Source organism: Haliaeetus leucocephalus, unplaced genomic scaffold (assembly GCF_000737465.1).
Source record: "Haliaeetus leucocephalus isolate CR32 unplaced genomic scaffold, Haliaeetus_leucocephalus-4.0 Scaffold871, whole genome shotgun sequence".
NCBI lineage: Eukaryota > Metazoa > Chordata > Aves > Accipitriformes > Accipitridae > Haliaeetus > Haliaeetus leucocephalus.
In genome coordinates, this window is record NW_010973307.1 from 3,587,242 (window position 1) to 3,605,907 (window position 18,666).

Here is an 18,666-nt window from a genome sequence, read left to right on the forward strand (position 1 = left end):
ACCTTCTGAAAAAACAGAATCAATATTTATTACCACTGCACTTACCATTTAAAAAAATTAGCCAATATGTTAATTACCTAGTTCATTCACTTAAAAGGCTGCTCCATCATAATAAAACTGCATCTACAGGAGCATTTTGTTGCGCTTCTGGTTGGAGCGCAAAGTCTGTTTAGCCAGCAAGTGTTCCATGTAATTTTCTAAACATTAAAAATAGTAAACTACACTAGACGGAGATTGCCGTACTGTAGCAGCTGTGAGTAACAACTGCAGATAAGGAAGCAAGGTTGTTTCACTTCAAACCTCTTGTCTTCAGTTGCTTTCGACTTTCTGAAATTTTTTTCTGAGCAAACCTTTAACAGTATTTATTGATGGAATTGAGTGTCATGGATTTTAAGCTGAAGTTTGTTAAAGCTAGTACTTCTGAAACATAAAAATGGCAAATGCTTGTTGGAAGCCCGTCAACTTTCACATCAAAGTGTTTGACTAGGTTTGAAAACAGGAGAGCTGCAGGAAACCTACTTGAGGAAGAATCCGTTTTGAACACATTTGCACCAGAGGAAATGTTCAGTATGATTCAAGCACCTTATATGTTACTTAAGACTCCAGCTTGCTCTTGTTCACCATAAAATTCATCAAGTCCAAGTTCATCATGGGATGGCTACAGCCCTTTTTACAGCTAAGATTGCAACAAGGAGTCTTAAAGTCTTTTGTGCTTCCTGTCACCTTTTTAGTTCCTTATTAATGTTGTATAGCTTAGAAGTGGTAGGCCATGTAATATTTCATTTTAAAAACAAATAAAACACCACCTATGTTACCCTTTCTTCCATGATATGAAAGATGCCTTAAATGGCAGCTTTGACTCTTAAGCATGTGTGTTTTGTAAGAAAGAGTAATAACTGTGTAGTGTGGCAGCATCAATGTTAGTTTAAAAACTTTGACATGGGATTTTCTGATTCTCACTCTGCTGTCTTCACTTCCATCACTAATGCAGAGGGATTTGCATTCAATAAATGTGTGTGTCAGAGTAAATAAACTTAAATTTTGCTATTAGCATTTGAGAGGGAGAAAACATTTCTAAAAGCAGAGGCTGAAGAATATAATACTTCTAAGAGAGCTGGTATAAAAGAAATACCAATCTAGTTGAGTCTCAGAATCTGCAACAGTAAATTAAAATAAATCTGTTTGACAAGGTTATCAATGGTCTGGCTTAAAATTACAGTTGTACTGAATGTAATGTACTATGGGCTTGTATCATAAGGTACGTGTGCTAGGTAAATCTGCGTTAGTTTAAATGCCGCTATTGTCTCTGTCTTACATTGTAGGACTCCTGTGCCTGGTATGGAAACTCACATTCCTGTTATTTTCCTTGACTTGAATGGTAAGTGTTTCTTAAAATGACAGTACTTTGAAACAAATTTTGTACAACCAATGACATTATAGAATTTAAGCAAGCTAATAAAATGAAGAAAGGCCTGGAATGGCAGGTAGATTAATTTGAGAGTGCACATTTTTCACTGAAACATACTCTTTAATGTTTCAAAATATACAGCATTATATATGGAAGGAACCATAAGTTTTAATAATCCAAATATTTTGCAGATATTTAATAAGTAAAATGAGTACACCTAAGGGAGTGAGCAGCAAAGCCAATGTAAAGAAAAAATTACTGTGGGGAATGTTCTTTCTGAGGTCTCACAAGGATATGGCATTGATGCTATATCCTATCATTTCTTTTCTGATGACTTAGAAGAAAACATGAGGTCACTGGTAATAACATCTGCATATCAAAAAAAAAAAAAGGCATGATAAGCTCAAGTTAGTTTTACAGAGTGTGATTATAAGTGTTTCTTTAAACAATGTATGTTTCAATACATCCAAATACAAGATCCAGTTTGAACAATGTATTTGTCAGATACTTCTACCAAAGATGGGAGATTGTAGCCAAGAAAGTGGCAACCCCTGAGTAGTCCAGGGAGCCAACAGTTCCTAATCAGTTGAACAAATCCTTGTTAAGATGTTTAAAAGAGGGTTAACACTTGTATTAGAAGCATCAGGTGAGGGTGGGGAGGTGGCATTCTGCCTGTTGTGAGGAGGTCTTTGCTGCAATGCTGTTTAAATTTATGGTTTGTTCACCTCAAAAAGCACACGGATATCAAATGGCTTCAGAGAGGAGCTAGTTAATAATTCATTCATGGTGAGGGACTCGAGCCAGAACAGTTTGAGCTTCTTCTCAAAAACCAGATTAAGGGTTTGTTTAATCATGATCTGAACGTACTGTATTTTTACTTGTTCAACCAGCAGCTTATCTTTATTTAAAAAAACCCACCACACTACCTAACTAATACCAAATGAGCAATGTACTTAGTATGATTGAGCAGTAGTGCTGAAAATACACCTGTGGGCAGGGAGGGGATGTTTATAACTGGGGGACATTCCCACACAATAGAGGACTTTATAAGGCACGCTTGAGTCTGTGTTACCCAAATTTTTGTGCATGTTTTCTGTATAGAAATGGGATTCTTTTTGAAGTGGAACAATGCAGGGAGTTTTTCTTTTGTAGGTAGGGTGTAAGTAGCCAAGCTGGGGAGTTAGTGATGAAAATGTGAATTCATGACTTGCTGGATGTTTTTAAAAAGGATAATTGCTTTGCGTCTCCTCACCTTCTGTATTCACTTTTCTTTCTAGCTGATGACTTCAGTTCCCAGGATAACCTTGATGACCCAGAAGCGGGTGGGTGGGATGCTACTCTTGTTGCAGAAGAGGAGGAGGAATTCTTTGAACTGCAGATTGTGAAGCATCATGATAGTGAGGTAAGCAGAGATGCAGACCAGTTTAGTTAGTTTAGGATTCTTTTAATTGTTCTTTTTATATATTCAGATGTGAAAATAATGCATCAAAGATGGCATACAAAGGATACAACACTTGTTTCTTATATGACTGACTTTGTGTTTTCAAGGAACATTTGCTAGGAGTATAACCATGATTTGAAAAATAATAAAACTCAAGGATCTTCCTTCATCTAAATCCAAGCATTACAAAAGCTTGAGGTTCTAAGTTCATGTTTAAGAAAACCCCTGAGCAAATTAGAGTATGAAAGCCCCCAGCTGAAAAACCAAACAATCCTAACTGTTGCTACAATTAACATATTTACCTCTGCATTGTTATGTTCATTATACTCCAGTTTGCCACATAGCTCATAGTTTTACAACTTTATAATTGTTGGTTTATAACTTTTGCTATTAGGTTTAGAATCTCTGATTTATTTTTTTAACTTAAAATTTTGCTCCTTGCTCTGAAACTTATTTCCTTTTGTATTTTTAGAGGAGCTTTATTCCTGATTGTTTTGGTAGGTTTTTTTGTTCTGTTTTGTTTTTAAAGCCTGGAAAGACGGCTACCAGGCTGTTTTTCTTATGGCTTGAAGATAAACCATTTAAGTCTTCAGTAATACTTATATTTTAACATTCAAGAGAAATTCCAGCTTTTGCTGTATTGCTAGAAATATTTCAGCACAGTTATTTCTCAAATACAGACAGGAGAGTTTATGTGGTGTGATGGAAGATTTTCACTGCAATCTCTGTTGCTCTCTGGTTTCTCTCAATAAATTAGGCCAAATGGTCCTGTAGTTCTGCATATTTTATAATTTATTTGCAATGATCCTGCGTATTCAAAGATCTTTTTTTCAAGAGGAAATGTTCCAGAGTTTGAGCAAGTTGGCATTTTTAATCCCAATGTCTTCATTTGGCAAACTGATCTTGATTTTTAAATGGCCTCTTCTAAAGCACAGGGATTTTTCTTCATAGGGAGTGAAATGGAGAAGCTGACTCTCAAAATTTATGTATTATGTATTTTTGTTAATTATGCTTAATTAATTACAGTTAATTATACACCTAATTATGCTTATTAGAGGATACATTTTTTTTCCTTTGCAGGTGAAAGCAGAAGCCTCATGGGATTCCACAGTCCACGACTGTATCCAGCTCAGTAAAGGAACAGCAGCAGATGAAAGAGTTTACCTTATTGTGAGAGCCACTGTCCAGCTCAGCCATCCTGCAGAAATGCAATTAGTGTTACGCAAGCGCATTTGTGTTAATGTGTATGGCAGACAGGTATACCTTTTATAATCCTCCACACTTTCACTCTGCCCCATGTTTACTATTGCTTGAAGAGGGGAAGGCTGTGATATGTGCAGTGTGCTGCTGCTATGACTCTTATTTTCTTGTATCTACCTTCATCTCTGCCTGAATGGAAGCACCATATCAATGGCATGCATTGAGACTTTAAGCTGCCAAGTAATTTTCATAGTATCTTGTATATTGTGGATGATAATGCAGCTTTTATTTAAAGGCTGAATGGCATCTAAGTACGAGAGATTTGGTATTACTTGTATTAACTACTGAGTGTTTTATCCCCAATCACTGGAGAAAGTAGAAAGAGTTAACTTCTCATGAGCTTGGAGTTCATGTTTTGCAAAAACTGTGCATCAGAAGAAACTTGTGTGTTTCCCTACTCCTATAGTATGTTCATACGTTACTGCTAACCATTTTTATTTATGCATCCAGATCTTTAGAGATAAACTAGCAGTAGTTGAAGCAGAGGTCTCCTTGTGTAATTTGTCAAAGTTAATCACTCTTGGTCTTTTATGTTTTCCAATTGGCTTGTGCTTTTACGATAATGTGTAGGTGAAAGCAGGATGTTTGATAAATGGAAAGCAGAAGGTTGTCATTCCATTTGCAGAATCATGTCCTGAAAAATATTTAATTCTTGAGAAAAATGGTGAGGAAGAGTTTGTTCAGCGTTGTCTCAGAATCCAGCTTCCCCTAGCAGTGATAATGACAAAGCAGAAAGCCTGAATTGTTATTCTGTTTGCACATCTGTAGTTAAGATCTGAAGCAAGAGCAGAAGAGGTGTGGTCACACCCAGAAACCCTGTAGACAACTCTAAACTGCTTTTAGTGCTAGAAATAGAAGAACTACAGTTCTTGGTGCTTTGATCAGGCAAAAGCTTTTTCTCAGAAACAGAACAGTGAATTTCTTGTTGTATAGAATGGAAGAGTGTGTTCAATAGATAAATTGAGCATGCCAATAATTACAATTGTGTTAAGTCTTCATCAACTGTGTTTTCTACAGATTTAGTCAATGATGTTTTTTACTTTTATTCGACACAGAATTTTTGGCTTTCTTGCTAGGTTTCTAAAAATCCTCGTCAATAACCTTTCCCTGGTGTTCGTCTCAGCAGCATCTTTGAATGACTCATCTCTGCATTAATTCAACAGTCCAGTTCTTAACCCTGCAAGGCGCCAAGTCAGCATAAACAATGACCATGCCCCCTTAAATCATTCTTCATAACGATCTCTTTGGTCAAGAATGTAATGCCTGTACTTGTCAATATTCAAGACAAGTCACCTAGGGCTCTACCAAAAAAACCCCACCCTACTTCTAGACCTAGCAAATGATTTGTGTGCTGGTTAAGCAGTCACCTTGCAATGAAGGAATTTTAATACTTTCTCTGTATCTGAAATACAGACAAGCAAATGATTTGTCTCCCAAGTTAAAATCTTTGACTCTTATATATTTATTGGCTAGTCTCCTGGGCGTAGACTTCTTTCTTTGTAAACTGTATTTACTTCAGTTGAAATATGTTAAACCATGTTTTCCTTAAAGCAAGAAATATTTTCCTTTTTTTTGCCTCCCTACAGGGTTTTGCACAGAGTTTCCTCCGAAGAATGTCTCACCGAAGTTCCATTCCTGGCTGTGGTGTCACTTTTGAGATAGTCTCAAATATTCCAGAGGTGAATAAGAAATCGGAGTATCTGAAATTGGCTAAGAGTCTCTAACTTCCTTGATTTTTCCCTTATTTTGAGCATGTTAGCTCTTGCTGCTGCAAGCATAAACTATGGTTCTTATAAAAGATTAAGCATATTCCTTTACATGCTGTGACTTAGCAGCAACCTATGTCTTACCAGGGTCACAATGTATTTTGTTGAGTGAGCATCTATTTGCTCAGGTCCTTGAAGAAACATTTTAAAGAGAGAGAAAAAGGAGAATAAAGATGGGTAGGTGAAGTGCCTAATGTAGGGAGCATGAGAATATGTAAAAAATAACAACTTGGCATTTTTTAAGTAATGTCTTTATGCAACTCTTGATTCCTGAGCATGTTCCTAGTTAGATGATAATCCTTTCCTTCCAAACAGATGCTCTATCAGAGCACTTGTAAAAACATTAACACATGAAGAGCCAAAAGTCTGATTGCTGCCTGATTCTGTCTTTTATGTTCTGCTGTATTTAGCACTCTGCGTTGAAATGTTTCTCAAGCAATGTTCTATTTTTTCCTTGCAAGTCACTTGAAATTTTGTTTTCCTCACAGGATAGATAATGCCCTGAATGTGTTATCAATTACAAAATATCTGAATGCAGCCCTTTTGCTAGTCAATGTCTGTCTCTCACTGTAGACTCTCAAAACCAAAAAACCAAAAGAACAATAACCACATATAGCTTGAGATGTCTGTGACAGTGGTAGGCGCACCGATGCAGTTGGCATGGCACAAATTCTTTCAGTGTTGGAGATTTCTAAATATAAGCCTTGTTACAAGACATCTGAATCTGCCCTGAGCTTAAGGGAAAACAATGTTGAATCTGTCCTGCATGTTTTAAAAATGCATTTTTTTCAGGACTGATGTGGGAGATTTTTATTTTATTTTAAAAGGTTGTCATTTCTTTTTGTCTTCCTAGGATGCTCAAGGAGCTGAAGAGCGGGAGGCACTAGCGAGAATGGCAGCAAATGTTGAAGATGCAGCTTCAGCTGACTCTGAAGCCTATATTGAGAAGTACTTGCGGAGTGTGCTGGCTGTGGAGAACATTCTCACCTTGGATCGTCTGCGCCAGGTCTGTTTTTAAGGCTGTAGCAGACAGCAGAGAATATGCTTACTGAGAACACTGTAGGGCAATGCAAATGTTCTCATAAGTGCATACAATGGCTAACAAACCAAAAACACCGCTTCAGTGCATACCTCAGCCTTACAAAGTGTGTGTGTGGCAAACATCCAAAGAAGCAAATGTAGCTCTCTTTACAGAGATGTTCTCACTCAACTACCTGCAATATGGATGGACGGGACTGGGAGCTTTATGTTAAATGCACTATTATGGGATCCTTTGTTTGTTTTTAAGACCATGCAATGCTAATTATGGTTCAGAAAAAGTAGTTGTGTGGCATTAGCTTTTCCTTTCTGAAGCCTGGGCTTTAGTAATGGGTTCTGAAGTTACTAGTAGAATTCTTGTCATTTTTCCCATATTCTACGTTGAAGTAACCAAACCCGTTCTGTCAATAAATAAGACATTGATTGGGTTAATCTTAAGTACTGTAACTTGATCTGTTTACCAGGAAAAATACAGGAGAGAGAAACATTTATTGAAAATTGTTCTTCTGGATATAAATTATGCAAGCACGAAAGAAACTTATGCAAAACAAGCCAGAGGATCTGCCTGTCCACTATAAATTAATGGTGAAGTGTGATGCAGTCTAAGTATTGAAAGCAAGTTCCCTGTCATATATAATTAGTTTAAAGGATTAAAATAGGACCTCAGCTAGGAAAGGCAGTCTTAGTCTTCACTTCTGTAACAGTCATCTCCTAGAATCAGAACTAGCTATAAAATCCTACATGTGCCAATCAGCAATATACTAGATGTTGAAGTTTATCCACTCTTAACACTTCTAGCCACGTTACATGCAAGCTTTAGATTACAGTAGACTTTACAGACAGGAGCCTGTGCCATAAGGCTGTTTAGAAACATTTTTCTTGTACAGACAAAACTATCCTGGGATGACTGGAGCTTGGATTCTTGCAAAACAGGTATATTTTCTTTGTTTTGCTTCTCTGTGATTGGCAGGAAGTTGCTGTAAAAGAGCAGCTAATGGGAAAAGGAAAACTCTGCCGCAGGAGCCTGAGCTCTCCCAATGTGAACCGGGTGAGTATTCCATGCTGGCATCTGCAGTATATTGAGGGCAGCAAGTCCAGTCTTTCAGCTACAGATCCCTATGATGCCAGAGTCATGGAGCATAGCAATAAATTTCCTGCAGTTTGACCCTTCTGTTTGTCTGTGCTATTTGTAAGCATGTAAATTGCGAAGAGGAGACAAAATCTGCACATATCCATGCTTTCATCATACAGGCTAGAATGCTTGAAAGCACCCCCATAAATCCAGACTATTTGAAAAAGCAACATAAAAAGAACCTTCTGCATTTTTTTTTCTGAACTCTGGAGGTTTTTTCATTTAGCTATCAAGTTGAAGATTCTTTTTTCTTTAGAAGATTTGAAAGCAAGTTACAAGTATTTACTGAACTTAAACTTTTTAACAGTGTTGTGCGTAAGAAAGATGAGACTTCTATTGTCCAAAATTTGGAAAGAAATCCTTTGATAGAGCTGGTAATCAAACTTGTCAAATTCTGGCTCTTTCCAGGTAAATAATCGGGATTTTACCTTTCATCTCTTGGATTTCAGTTCTGCTTTAACCGCAAAACTATTTATTTTCACCTTTCCTTGTGTTTGTCAAGAGGCATATTTATCAGTTGTTTAAGTTTTTGTTAAGAAATAATTCTGCTTGTCTTAACTATTTCAGCTTTCTGGAAGCCGCCAAGATTTAGCACCCCCTTATAACCTAAGCAGTAACCGGGTAAGTATCTGAAGGTCTCCTGGGAAATCTTCTGTAGAAAAAAGGCAGCTACAGGGGCTACACTATACCAGTTACAGCAGCAGAAGTGGGAAACACCTGTAAAAGATGGGGCACACCTATGTGCTCCTTGTATCCTTGGGACTGTTCCTAGGACATAACTAGCTTTGGATGTGCTACACTAGACCTCTCTGTGAAAGTTCCCAGGCCTTTGTCAGTCACACAGCACTGCTGCCAACCGCTGTGGGATGTACAATGGCAGACCTGAGTTGAGCAGACGAGATTAAACATAGCTGTCCAACACACAGGAGTGCATTTGTCATCACGGGAAGTTTTCTCATTGTCAAGCTTCAGAGCTCTTCCAAAGCTTTCACCTGGGTGGATGCAAACCTTCTGGGTAAGGGACAAATCTGGGTTCATATGTAAGTTCAAGTTCACCTCTAGGACAGAATAGAGGCCTATGAAGAGAGTCTCTGACCTTCAGAGGGAAGCCAGCAGCCTTAATCTTGTGGTGGGTGATCATTCAGCCCATTACACTCTGTAAAAACAACAGTATAGATCAAAAGTATTTATTTTAAAAGTGAAAGATTAAATTTAAACTTATTTTCCAAGTCCTAGATAAACTGAAGGGTTTTCTCCTGATAGATATTCTGCCCAGTGACCGTGTAGTCATTTTAAAAGGGAGTATCTAGTGATGACAAGGCATTTTAATGCGTAATGCAGTTGCACGGAATAATAGAATTTTGATGTAGTGCTCTAGCATTGGTTGCTAAATCTGCTACATCTGTTCCGTGTAGAGAATGCTAAAATATGTGCAGGTGATAAAGTGCTTATAGCAACTTCTGTTTGGAGAGAACTGTGGGATGTTTCAATATTGTAGGTTTTTAAAGCAAAAATTAAATACCAGAGTTCTTAATGATTTCTGTTTTTCTCCTCCCTTCCCCTCAATGATTTCTCTCATTGCATGTTTCAGAGTCCAAAGGTCCCAGCAGAGGTAATGCATTAGGTCCACCTAATGAGTGGGATAATAATTTTATCTCATTATAAAGTTTATTTTGCTCACTTACACGCTTTACTTCCTGCTTTGAAGATGCTGCTGGTGGTGTCTCATTTGCATAGTACACAGCAAATGTGTTTTTCCATTGAAAAGCCTGTCATTAATGCAGTGTGAAACTGGTACAAATGAGAGAAGTTTTTCCTTCTTGGGTGCATATTATGGTTTGTTACAGAGCTATAGCTATTTAATGCCATTTCTCACAGTTCTTTGGACAGGGTGAAGTTATTTCAGAAATGGCCCCATCTCAGAAAAAAACAAACAAACAAACAAAAAAACCAAAAACAGACATGAAAGCAAGCAAATATATGCCAGTCATATGTACATTAGCCTGGAGATGAGAGAAAAGTTGAGAGTTTCTTCCAAATCTTTCTCAGGCTTTATGGCTTCAGATAGTTCAGTGTTAACAACTCTTGATTTCTATGAAAGAATGATTTTAAATTAATACTGGGCCAATGGAAAACATGTTTATCCTTAGTATCATGTTAAAACTCTCAGAGGAGTGATGGTTTGTGCCCTTAGTTGTACCAAGCTTTGGTTAACCAGAGTTAATTGGTAGTGGTTTGCTTGGGGTTTCGCAGCTCTTTACCATGGTTGATGTAGCCGCTGACAAACACACTGTACTACTGTAACATGGAGCTGAGATTGTGTAGTTTACCTTCTTGCTTGCAGCATTGCTTCATTTCAAGGCACTTGTTACTCGGGACGTGGGGGGTGCAAATGCCCCTGTTAGAAATTTCTGGTTTCAAATGGATCTCTGGTTCAGTTTCCATAGGGAGATGAACAAAAGCTTTTGTAATCACAATGAAATGTTAAACAAATTCTTAAATATTCCTATAGCACACAAGCATCATAAAGCACACTGGTGATATCAGTCCTCTCTATCTTAGCAGAAAGGATCTGAGAATGGCTTGATAGGCGGAGTTTCAGCTAAGTTAGAGTCTTTGTCACTTGCAGAGAAATTTAGTGAAAAAGAACTCTTCTCCAGCAGTCATAAATTGTTATTTTACCAGGAATTTGGTTTTGTTTACAAGTGACTATAATAAGCTAATCTCAAACAAGTGGTTTATTATATCATAAGAAACATCCGTCACAGGATAGTAACGGCATCCTGAACTGGGTGCAAAACTAATCTGTTAAGCCTGCATACTTCAGTATTAGTGGAAGCTCTCAACAGATTTGAGAATATTCCTCTCCTTGACTTTTATTCTATTACTTCATTTTTCTCTCTAATTTTAACATTATTATTCCTTGCATTCCTGCTATCTTTACCATGGATTTTTAGCTTTGTGGAAAGGGCTCTTGAGTCTCATTCCTCTATGTAAAGCATCATTCATATTGGTCAAGTTATGAATGTGGGCACTGCTTCATTCTTCAGCACTATGAATAGCCAGGACTCGTTCCCCTGTAAACAAGAATATTAAACAGGTTACAATAAGAAGTAAAGATGGTAGTGGTGCAACAAAATCAGGCAGATCAGAAGTTTCCCGAATTAGGACCTGGATTCATCTTGCAGCCATAGTTGAATCTTTGCTACTACAAACATGGATGGGTGGTCACACCCCCATGAAGAGCTTGAAAAGCCCTCCTCCAGGACTGGAGCAGAGGTGTGGGTTTCGCACATTTTGAAAAAATGTTAAAGAATATCTCTGTGTACTGACACCACAGAGAGCTGTCAAAGAGCGTGATATCTCTCACACTGAGATATGCATTCATGTGAAATATTTACTTCAGAAGACAGTCTTATGGATGTTTCATATTAGGTTAACAGGACTGCATTTGGTCTCTCCTCTAAGTTACACCTGCTTGCTTAAATGAGAAAAAGCCAATTTTTACTCCTGTTATCACTACAGATACCATTATGGGAGAATGAGATTAATTTTATTTCACCTTGCACATCAGCACATGCCAGGTAATGCAGGAGTATAGAGTTCTTAGTAGTGATGTAAGATATGGAGCTGGATTTTTTACGTTTCAGGGGGCTTGTGTTGGAAGTTTAAAATTCAGTTGACTTAAACTGGATGAATCAGATGCACAAAGAATGGAAGGGACCTCTGACTTGTTTTACTGGTCTTCTATAGACTATAATCACATACTGATTAAAAATTTCATGAGTTGTTCTTAAAATAACTTTGCACAATAGCCATTCTATCTTTGACAGTCATCCTTCCTTTCCCAAGGTCCAGTAGTTTGTAGCTCAAAAGCCTTGTATCCAAAAGCCAAGTAAGACAAGATTGTGCCACTGTTAAGTTTTGCAGGGAAAGGTTTTTTGTCAGGTTTTACTGGGAACCAGAGTTTTTTCACCAAATTGGTACCGTGTAGATCAATTTGAATAATCTTGCTGTTCACGAGAACAAGTGCCTTTTGTCCCAGCTGAATGCTTATATGTAAGTGCTACATGGTCACTTTTTCCTAAGCCTTTTCTGAACTGCTAAAATAATAAACCACAAGAACTATTCATTTCTTTTACCCAGTGGCAGCTTTTTAATGGTCTGTCAACTTCAAGAAAAGAATTGTTGTCAGGTAAAGCCTACAGATGACTTAGGTAGTGATCACCCATATTTGCTCTAAAGATTTTGTGCATGTCAGTACTGACCTGAAATAAATTCCCTGGTGTTTTTCATGGAGGATGTGTGAAAGAAGGGAAAGCAGAGGAGAAGAAGGAGAAGGTATTCTAGAAATAAAACACTTCATAAACAGCTCCATATCAAAATACATCAAGGGACATGCATTCTTCTGGTGTCTATTTTTGATTTGTTAAATTAAGTCACTTGACCTCTGTTTGGTCACTTGGCAGAGACTAAATATATTCATGAAATGATGGCTCCTCTGGGCAAATGATTTACAAGCTTCCTTCTTTTCTCTCACCACCCTTCTTGATAGAGATTCACAGCACTTAAATAATACCAATTGCTTAGACTTTAAGTGTAGTGAATGCACAAAGCAATCATGTGAGAGTGCTATATAACATGCATATGTGAAACTTGGGAACTTCATCAAGTTAATATAGTTAATAATTCTTATATTTTTTTCTTTTTGTGAGATTGAGATGGGTTATCTTTCAATCCAGCTTAGTAAAATCAATCATTCATGAACTACCTTTTGCCTCTGCAGATTCTTCGCACAACAGTTGACCCTTTCAGTTGTCTCCAGTATTTTCTTTCGCAAATGTTTCTCCACCTGTTGCCCTGATTTACTTACTTTTTAATGGTTTGCTGTCACCTCAGAGTTGAAGCTCACATTACCCCTAACAAATCTGTCCTTCAGTCTAAAATGATGATCTTTCCACTCTCCCCAAAGCAAGCGTTTTTCAAAAACCCAACGCGCCCTAAGTATATGGCCAGACAAATCCTTTTCTCAAGTACACATTTCTGTTCTCAGGACCTTCATTTTATTTAACCTGGCAAAATATTTAAAATTATGTAGAAATGCAGTCATCCATAATACCAAGGCTGAAGCAAAATTTCCTAAAGATCCTAAGAACAAAGGTTTTCCTAAGGAAAAAGTCACTGAACATTGCCATTCTTTCTGTGCAAGATAAATATTCTGAAAGTGTTTTGCTCTGTTTCTTACCTACTCCAATTTTTTTCATCATTCTCCAAACAGGTCTAGAAAGTCAAGATACTTGCCTGAAATTATTTTTGTAGGAACAGTCAATGAAGGGAAGTTCTGACTCAGCAAATCGTGATTCAGAAAATGATTCAGTTGCTCCTTACCTGCATTGAGTCAGTGTTCTAGTAAGCTAGAAAACTTTCCCATAATAGTCTTTCTGTTTCTTATGTCTCTTTGGTTTCCAGAAGCACTTAGACTTGGCTTATAGATAGAAAATTATTAAGACATGTCACCTTTTATCCATTTGTCTTTAGTAAGTGGATCATTGTCCTAAGATCCAAAAGTAACACTAATCAAGCTTTGTTATGTCCTCCAAAAAAGAAGCCTTCAGATGCCTTGCACTCTTCCATAGTTCTTTTTCTTAACTAATGCTAACATCTGCCAGGCTGATTGCACATCAGACCAGAAGGCAAGAAAACGTAACAATATTTCAAGATTGTTTGAGTCTTGTGACAACTTCCCACCAAATAGTTGGGGTTTTTTTGGTTTTGGGGTTTTTTTGTTGTTGTTTTTAAAAAAAATTCCTTCAGCACCCCGAGCTGGTACATCCAAAAAATACTGAATTACACTGAGATATCTTCCCTGTCTGGATAGTGTATGAACTCTTTTCTCATGTTTTGGCTCTTCTCCTGCAAACTAACCCGTCAGTGGGAGCCAGAGAAGGAGAGAGACTTCAGGAAACATTTCATATCCCGAAGGGGAAGACAGTTTGAGCATACTCTGAAGTCACTGGCTGTTTCCATGCTGGCTTTCAATGTCTGGTGCAGTGTGTGAAATGATCAAAATGATAGGATAAGAAAGCAGTCTCTGAAGCAGTATTTTGAATGGATATAAGTGGGACAAGACTGCATGCAGTAATGCCACCAGAAAGAAACCTGCACTAGTTGAAACACAAGACTGCCAAAGCCTGAATAAGAGTTTCTGGGGAGTGGAATAGGAAAGACTGTTTCATAGAAGCATTTTGTGGAAAGAATTTTCCAGACATAGGCATGACTTTTTGATGTGTGTAAGACATAAATGAGTTGCAGGTCAAAGATAATGCTTAAGTTGGGGGCTTAAGGTATGGGTAGAACAGCTCTATCATCCATGCCGACAGAGCAGAAAGCTTTCAAGAAGGGCTTAAACACCAAAGTCCTCAAAAATACAAGACTAAACAAACCCCTGGTGTTACTGCTAGCCCCAGCCTGGGTTATATCAGTTTTGACATTCAGGATGGCTGCCTCCAGTGAACTCAGACATCCGTTAGTCTTTAGGTATCCCAAATGTTACTTCACAGAAACAGCGTCTGTTGTCTCTACATCTAATATGGATGTTAGCTAGTAGAGGTCTGAAGACGGGTGCTGCTCTGCAAAAGTGCAAGTTACTTGCTATTCAAAGCAGGAGAGCTTCTGTGGGACTAACTTATAGATCCAAATAGAAACGATTTTTGCTCTGGGCTGCTTAGTGTGACCTTCAACCCATTGGAGAAATCTATTCCTCCTATCCTGGCTTATTTATTATTTGTGAAACATTCATGACTTCAAGTTACAGTTAAGATTAGTTTAGCTGCCCATCATTTTTCTGTTCAAGGTCAGATTATTTCCTTGCATCCAACAGGGTGCAGTTTCTTGAAAAGGCACGTTTCCCCCCTCTTCCTCCAGGAAAAATACATGAAACTTGTGGTCTGGGATGTAGCAGGTCTATCCGTGCCTTGTGATTCCTTTCTAGTATGTTCATTATACCATCTCTTTCTGTTATGTCTTTTAAGAGAACAAGCAAGATTCAGGTACAGATACTATATAATCCAGACAAGTACAGGTATTGTACCAATCCTAGTATAACTCTACCAGAAGTGAGATTAGACTTGTTTGGCTGCATCATCCTGTCTTTGCAACCTCTGTTTCTGGAAAGGTGAAACTTTGCAGGCGTGTAGTCCTGAGGGCACTCTGCTACCTGAACAGGACAATACTTTTCTGCAACACATTGAGACTTCTTGTAGCGTTTGAGACCAGATTCTTTTGACCCATAGACTCTTAAATGGATATTGAGTTGCCTTAAGGTCTCCTATAAATTAAGTAAATTAGCACCATATAGCTTTATTGGAGTCTACTCTTTAGTAGTGCAAAGGAACCACTTTGACAGGCACTGCAAGTGTGCCCATATCAGAAGTTTGGAGGACAACCACATGGATTTCAGTGCCTGCCTCTCAGCTCTGCACACCGAACGTGGGGCTCAGTTTGGTGAAGCAATATGGGGTCTTGTATCCAGCTGAAACTTTGAGCAGACACACCCTCTGGCCAGTCACTTAGTGTAACCATTGCAGACAAATCTGTAAACAATTTTATATATCAGGATGATAGAGTTAGGAAAAAATGATTTGGCCCCATAGATTCTTGACACTTGTGCACTGGTGTGAAATACTAGCTTGGAGATTCTCTCTGTTAGCCAAGAGACTTTATCATTGAGCCAGTTTCTGACCTGTAAGGTTGAGATGAAAGATGCAACACCGCAGCGGACCTTCGTAAAAGTGTGAGAAATGGCACCCCACGTTCAGAATGGTGTGTACCTCCCTTGGGATCCATGTGAAAACCCAGCCAGAGAATCCTGGGATCTTGGGAAGGCAGATGGCCTACCACCTTCTTGGTTGCTGTTTCTTCCTACCTTATCTACACTCAGGCTCTTGCAGATCTGAAAATCATCATGTTTCATCTCCACTAACCATGTCAAAACTCTAACCTGTCTTTAATCTTTTTCATGGCTCCTGGTATCCACAGCTTGTTGTCCAGGCTGTTAGAAAAATTGCAGTACTACAGTTGTTTCCTCTTGATCTCATCAGCTCATCCATTCTGTGACCCTAGGCACCCTAGACCTAGGTCCAGCCTTTAGGTCTAAGATTGTATTTCTTTCCTTGTTCAGAGCTCTGTCTGTCCTCATCCCTTCTCTCTGACACTCTACATCCAGACTTCACTCATGACTGCTTCCAGAGTAGATACACAACATATTTAGGAATTTGGGCCAGACAATACTACGTTATTTTCACCTGGTTCTAATGTACTCAACTTCCAAAACAGCTGTATAATTGAGTGAATTATTATAGCTTTAAGGTCTATAAGTAGACTTTTTCTGTGCCTTGATGCTGAGGGTGCTTATCTTTGCAGGACTGGGTGTTTCAACTAAAAGTGCCTCTGGGGAAGGGTTTTTCCTCAGCTCTGTGCATTCTGAATTTTGCAAAGGGGCTGTGAAGGCTGGCATGGTATGTAAGTATTGCTGTACTCTTGCTGGTGTGCTAACTTTGAAAAATAAAACTTTTTTTTCTCTAGGGCCGATGGGAGAGTCAACAAGACGTATCCCAAGGTGCCACAAATTCCAGTAGAGGCATTAGTCCATCTCGTACCTCTCTGCCAGGCTCTGGGCAGCAAAACCACTCTCCTGATCCGGGTAAGGGCTTTCTTAAAGCTAAGACAACTTTTCCAAAAATGGCGTGAAGTTACTGCAGCTTCTGAATGTCAGTTAAAGCTGAGCTGCTTTCAGAGATGCAGAGAAATTTCTTCTCCAGAGCAATGTCTGTGCAGTTTTCTCTCTGTGAACATTTAGCAGTTGTGGCTAAGCTACTCAGACTCTAGGCAACTCTAACTAGCCTCTTCTTTAAATCTGATACTAGTTCTGCTAAGAGGCAAATGCCACATGTTTAAAGTTTTCTTTATCTCAGTAGTTCAATTTCAAAAGCCAAAATTTAGCTGGCCTCAGAACATGCTGTTACCTGAGTAAAACAACAAAGACAGTAAGGCTACTAATGTTTTAGAAAACAAGCAGCACTGGAATTGGATGGATGTTTTGCAGCTGATGTGCCTAGTATATAACTGAGAGCGCAGAGGTACATAGTAGTGATGTTTTGTATGTCTATCTAGGTTTTCTTAAGGGGGAGTAGTGTAGAAAAAATGGCAGCATGAGTAAGGAGAGTTGAATGCCCCTAACGTTGTTTCTTAACTTGAATCTTCTCATCTTCTGCTTCCAGTAAGTTTTGTAATTGTCATTAAAGTTGTGTGTTGTATGGATGTCCTTTTTCAATTTTGCTTCTAGATTGGTGGGGTTTTTTTCTGCTTCTGCAAGTTACAAAGCATTTTATGTTTCCAGTTGCAAATGACAAGCTTTTTCACACCATGTGATGGAAAAAAATTTTCTGTATACTGAGGCCACAGATTAAGACCTACCCAAATACACATGTCCCTTTCAAAGGAAGAACAAGCACTCAATGCTTTTCCTTGGTTAATGCTTTGAGCACTGGAAGATGTCATCTTAGACTAAAATGATAACATTTTGTAATAAATTTGTTTAGGGGGTTTTGGCTTGGTTTTGGTTTTTTCCTTTTGCTTTCCCCAAAGCACAACTGTTCTCATTTTTTAATTTTTCCAACAGGTATTGGTAGCCTTGCTGCTTCCTATCTGAATCCTGTAAAGTCTTTTGTGCCTCAGATGCCAAAGCTGCTGAAGTCTCTCTTTCCTGTTAGAGATGAGAAAAAGGGCAGGCAGACCTCTCCTCTTGTACAGCAGGTAAAAAATTGAATCAAATAGGCTATGCAGTAATATTGGTGAGTGCTGTTAGACTTGCTGGCAAAATGCTGTTTTATATGTTGTTGCAGTGCAAACCAAGCTTTTAGTCACAGTAAAGCCTTGTGATGCATTTCCCCTCTGTTCTGTCCAGAGATAGTGGAGCTGTTTAAACTTATTGATACACTCAGTCCACTTGGCTTTTTAGAAGTGCCAACTACAGTACCAGCATGATTTATGGTAATACCAATTGGAGCAACAATAGTAAAATTTATGAAGTGCACTTAGTGTTGTTTGTGTATTGCCAAGTGGAAAATGTAATTCTATTTTTAATTTGTTATTTCAATATGCCATTCCCTCCCACCCCTCACCCCAGCTCATGTCACCCTTTACCCTCTTCTGCTATGTACTTTGGACAGTTGCTTTTGTTCATTCTTTTGTCTATTCCACATGTCAGAGAAGCATTTGATTTTCTTTTTTTTTTTTTTTGGATGCTGTGCTGCAAAACTTCACCTGCTCCAGATGTGGCTTCTGTGCAGTAGATAACGCATGGTCAAGCAGACTAGAAAAAGCTACTGTCTTTTAAAGAAAACAGATGAAATACAGAATCCCGTTATAAATAATATTATCTCCTTTATTTGAGAGGCTGTAGTTTATTTATAAAGGAATAGTCCTCTATAGTGTGAGTCTGGAAGATTTAACAAACTCTTATGAAGATAAATCTGGAGCCAGATCTCACTTGTGAAAGTTTGTGGAAATCTATGCTTTGTCTATGCTATGTCTGTCTGTGCTTTGTTAACCATCCAGCTAA

The 18,666-nt window shown here is 38.3% G+C and overlaps 1 protein-coding gene across 3 annotated transcripts in view; it reads left to right on the plus strand.

Moving 5' to 3' along the window:
• KIF13B (kinesin family member 13B) overlaps positions 1 to 18,666 on the plus strand; it is a 129,357-nt gene that overhangs the window by 91,970 nt on the left and 18,721 nt on the right. For all 3 annotated transcript variants that reach the window (XM_010583158.1, XM_010583159.1, XM_010583161.1), the window contains 9 exons: positions 1,323 to 1,378; positions 2,686 to 2,810; positions 3,930 to 4,106; positions 5,696 to 5,788; positions 6,729 to 6,881; positions 7,884 to 7,961; positions 8,613 to 8,666; positions 16,629 to 16,746; positions 17,725 to 17,858. In XM_010583158.1, the coding sequence (XP_010581460.1) occupies positions 1,323 to 1,378; positions 2,686 to 2,810; positions 3,930 to 4,106; positions 5,696 to 5,788; positions 6,729 to 6,881; positions 7,884 to 7,961; positions 8,613 to 8,666; positions 16,629 to 16,746; positions 17,725 to 17,858 (988 nt within the window). The remainder of the gene's footprint in view (positions 1 to 1,322; positions 1,379 to 2,685; positions 2,811 to 3,929; positions 4,107 to 5,695; positions 5,789 to 6,728; positions 6,882 to 7,883; positions 7,962 to 8,612; positions 8,667 to 16,628; positions 16,747 to 17,724; positions 17,859 to 18,666) is intronic.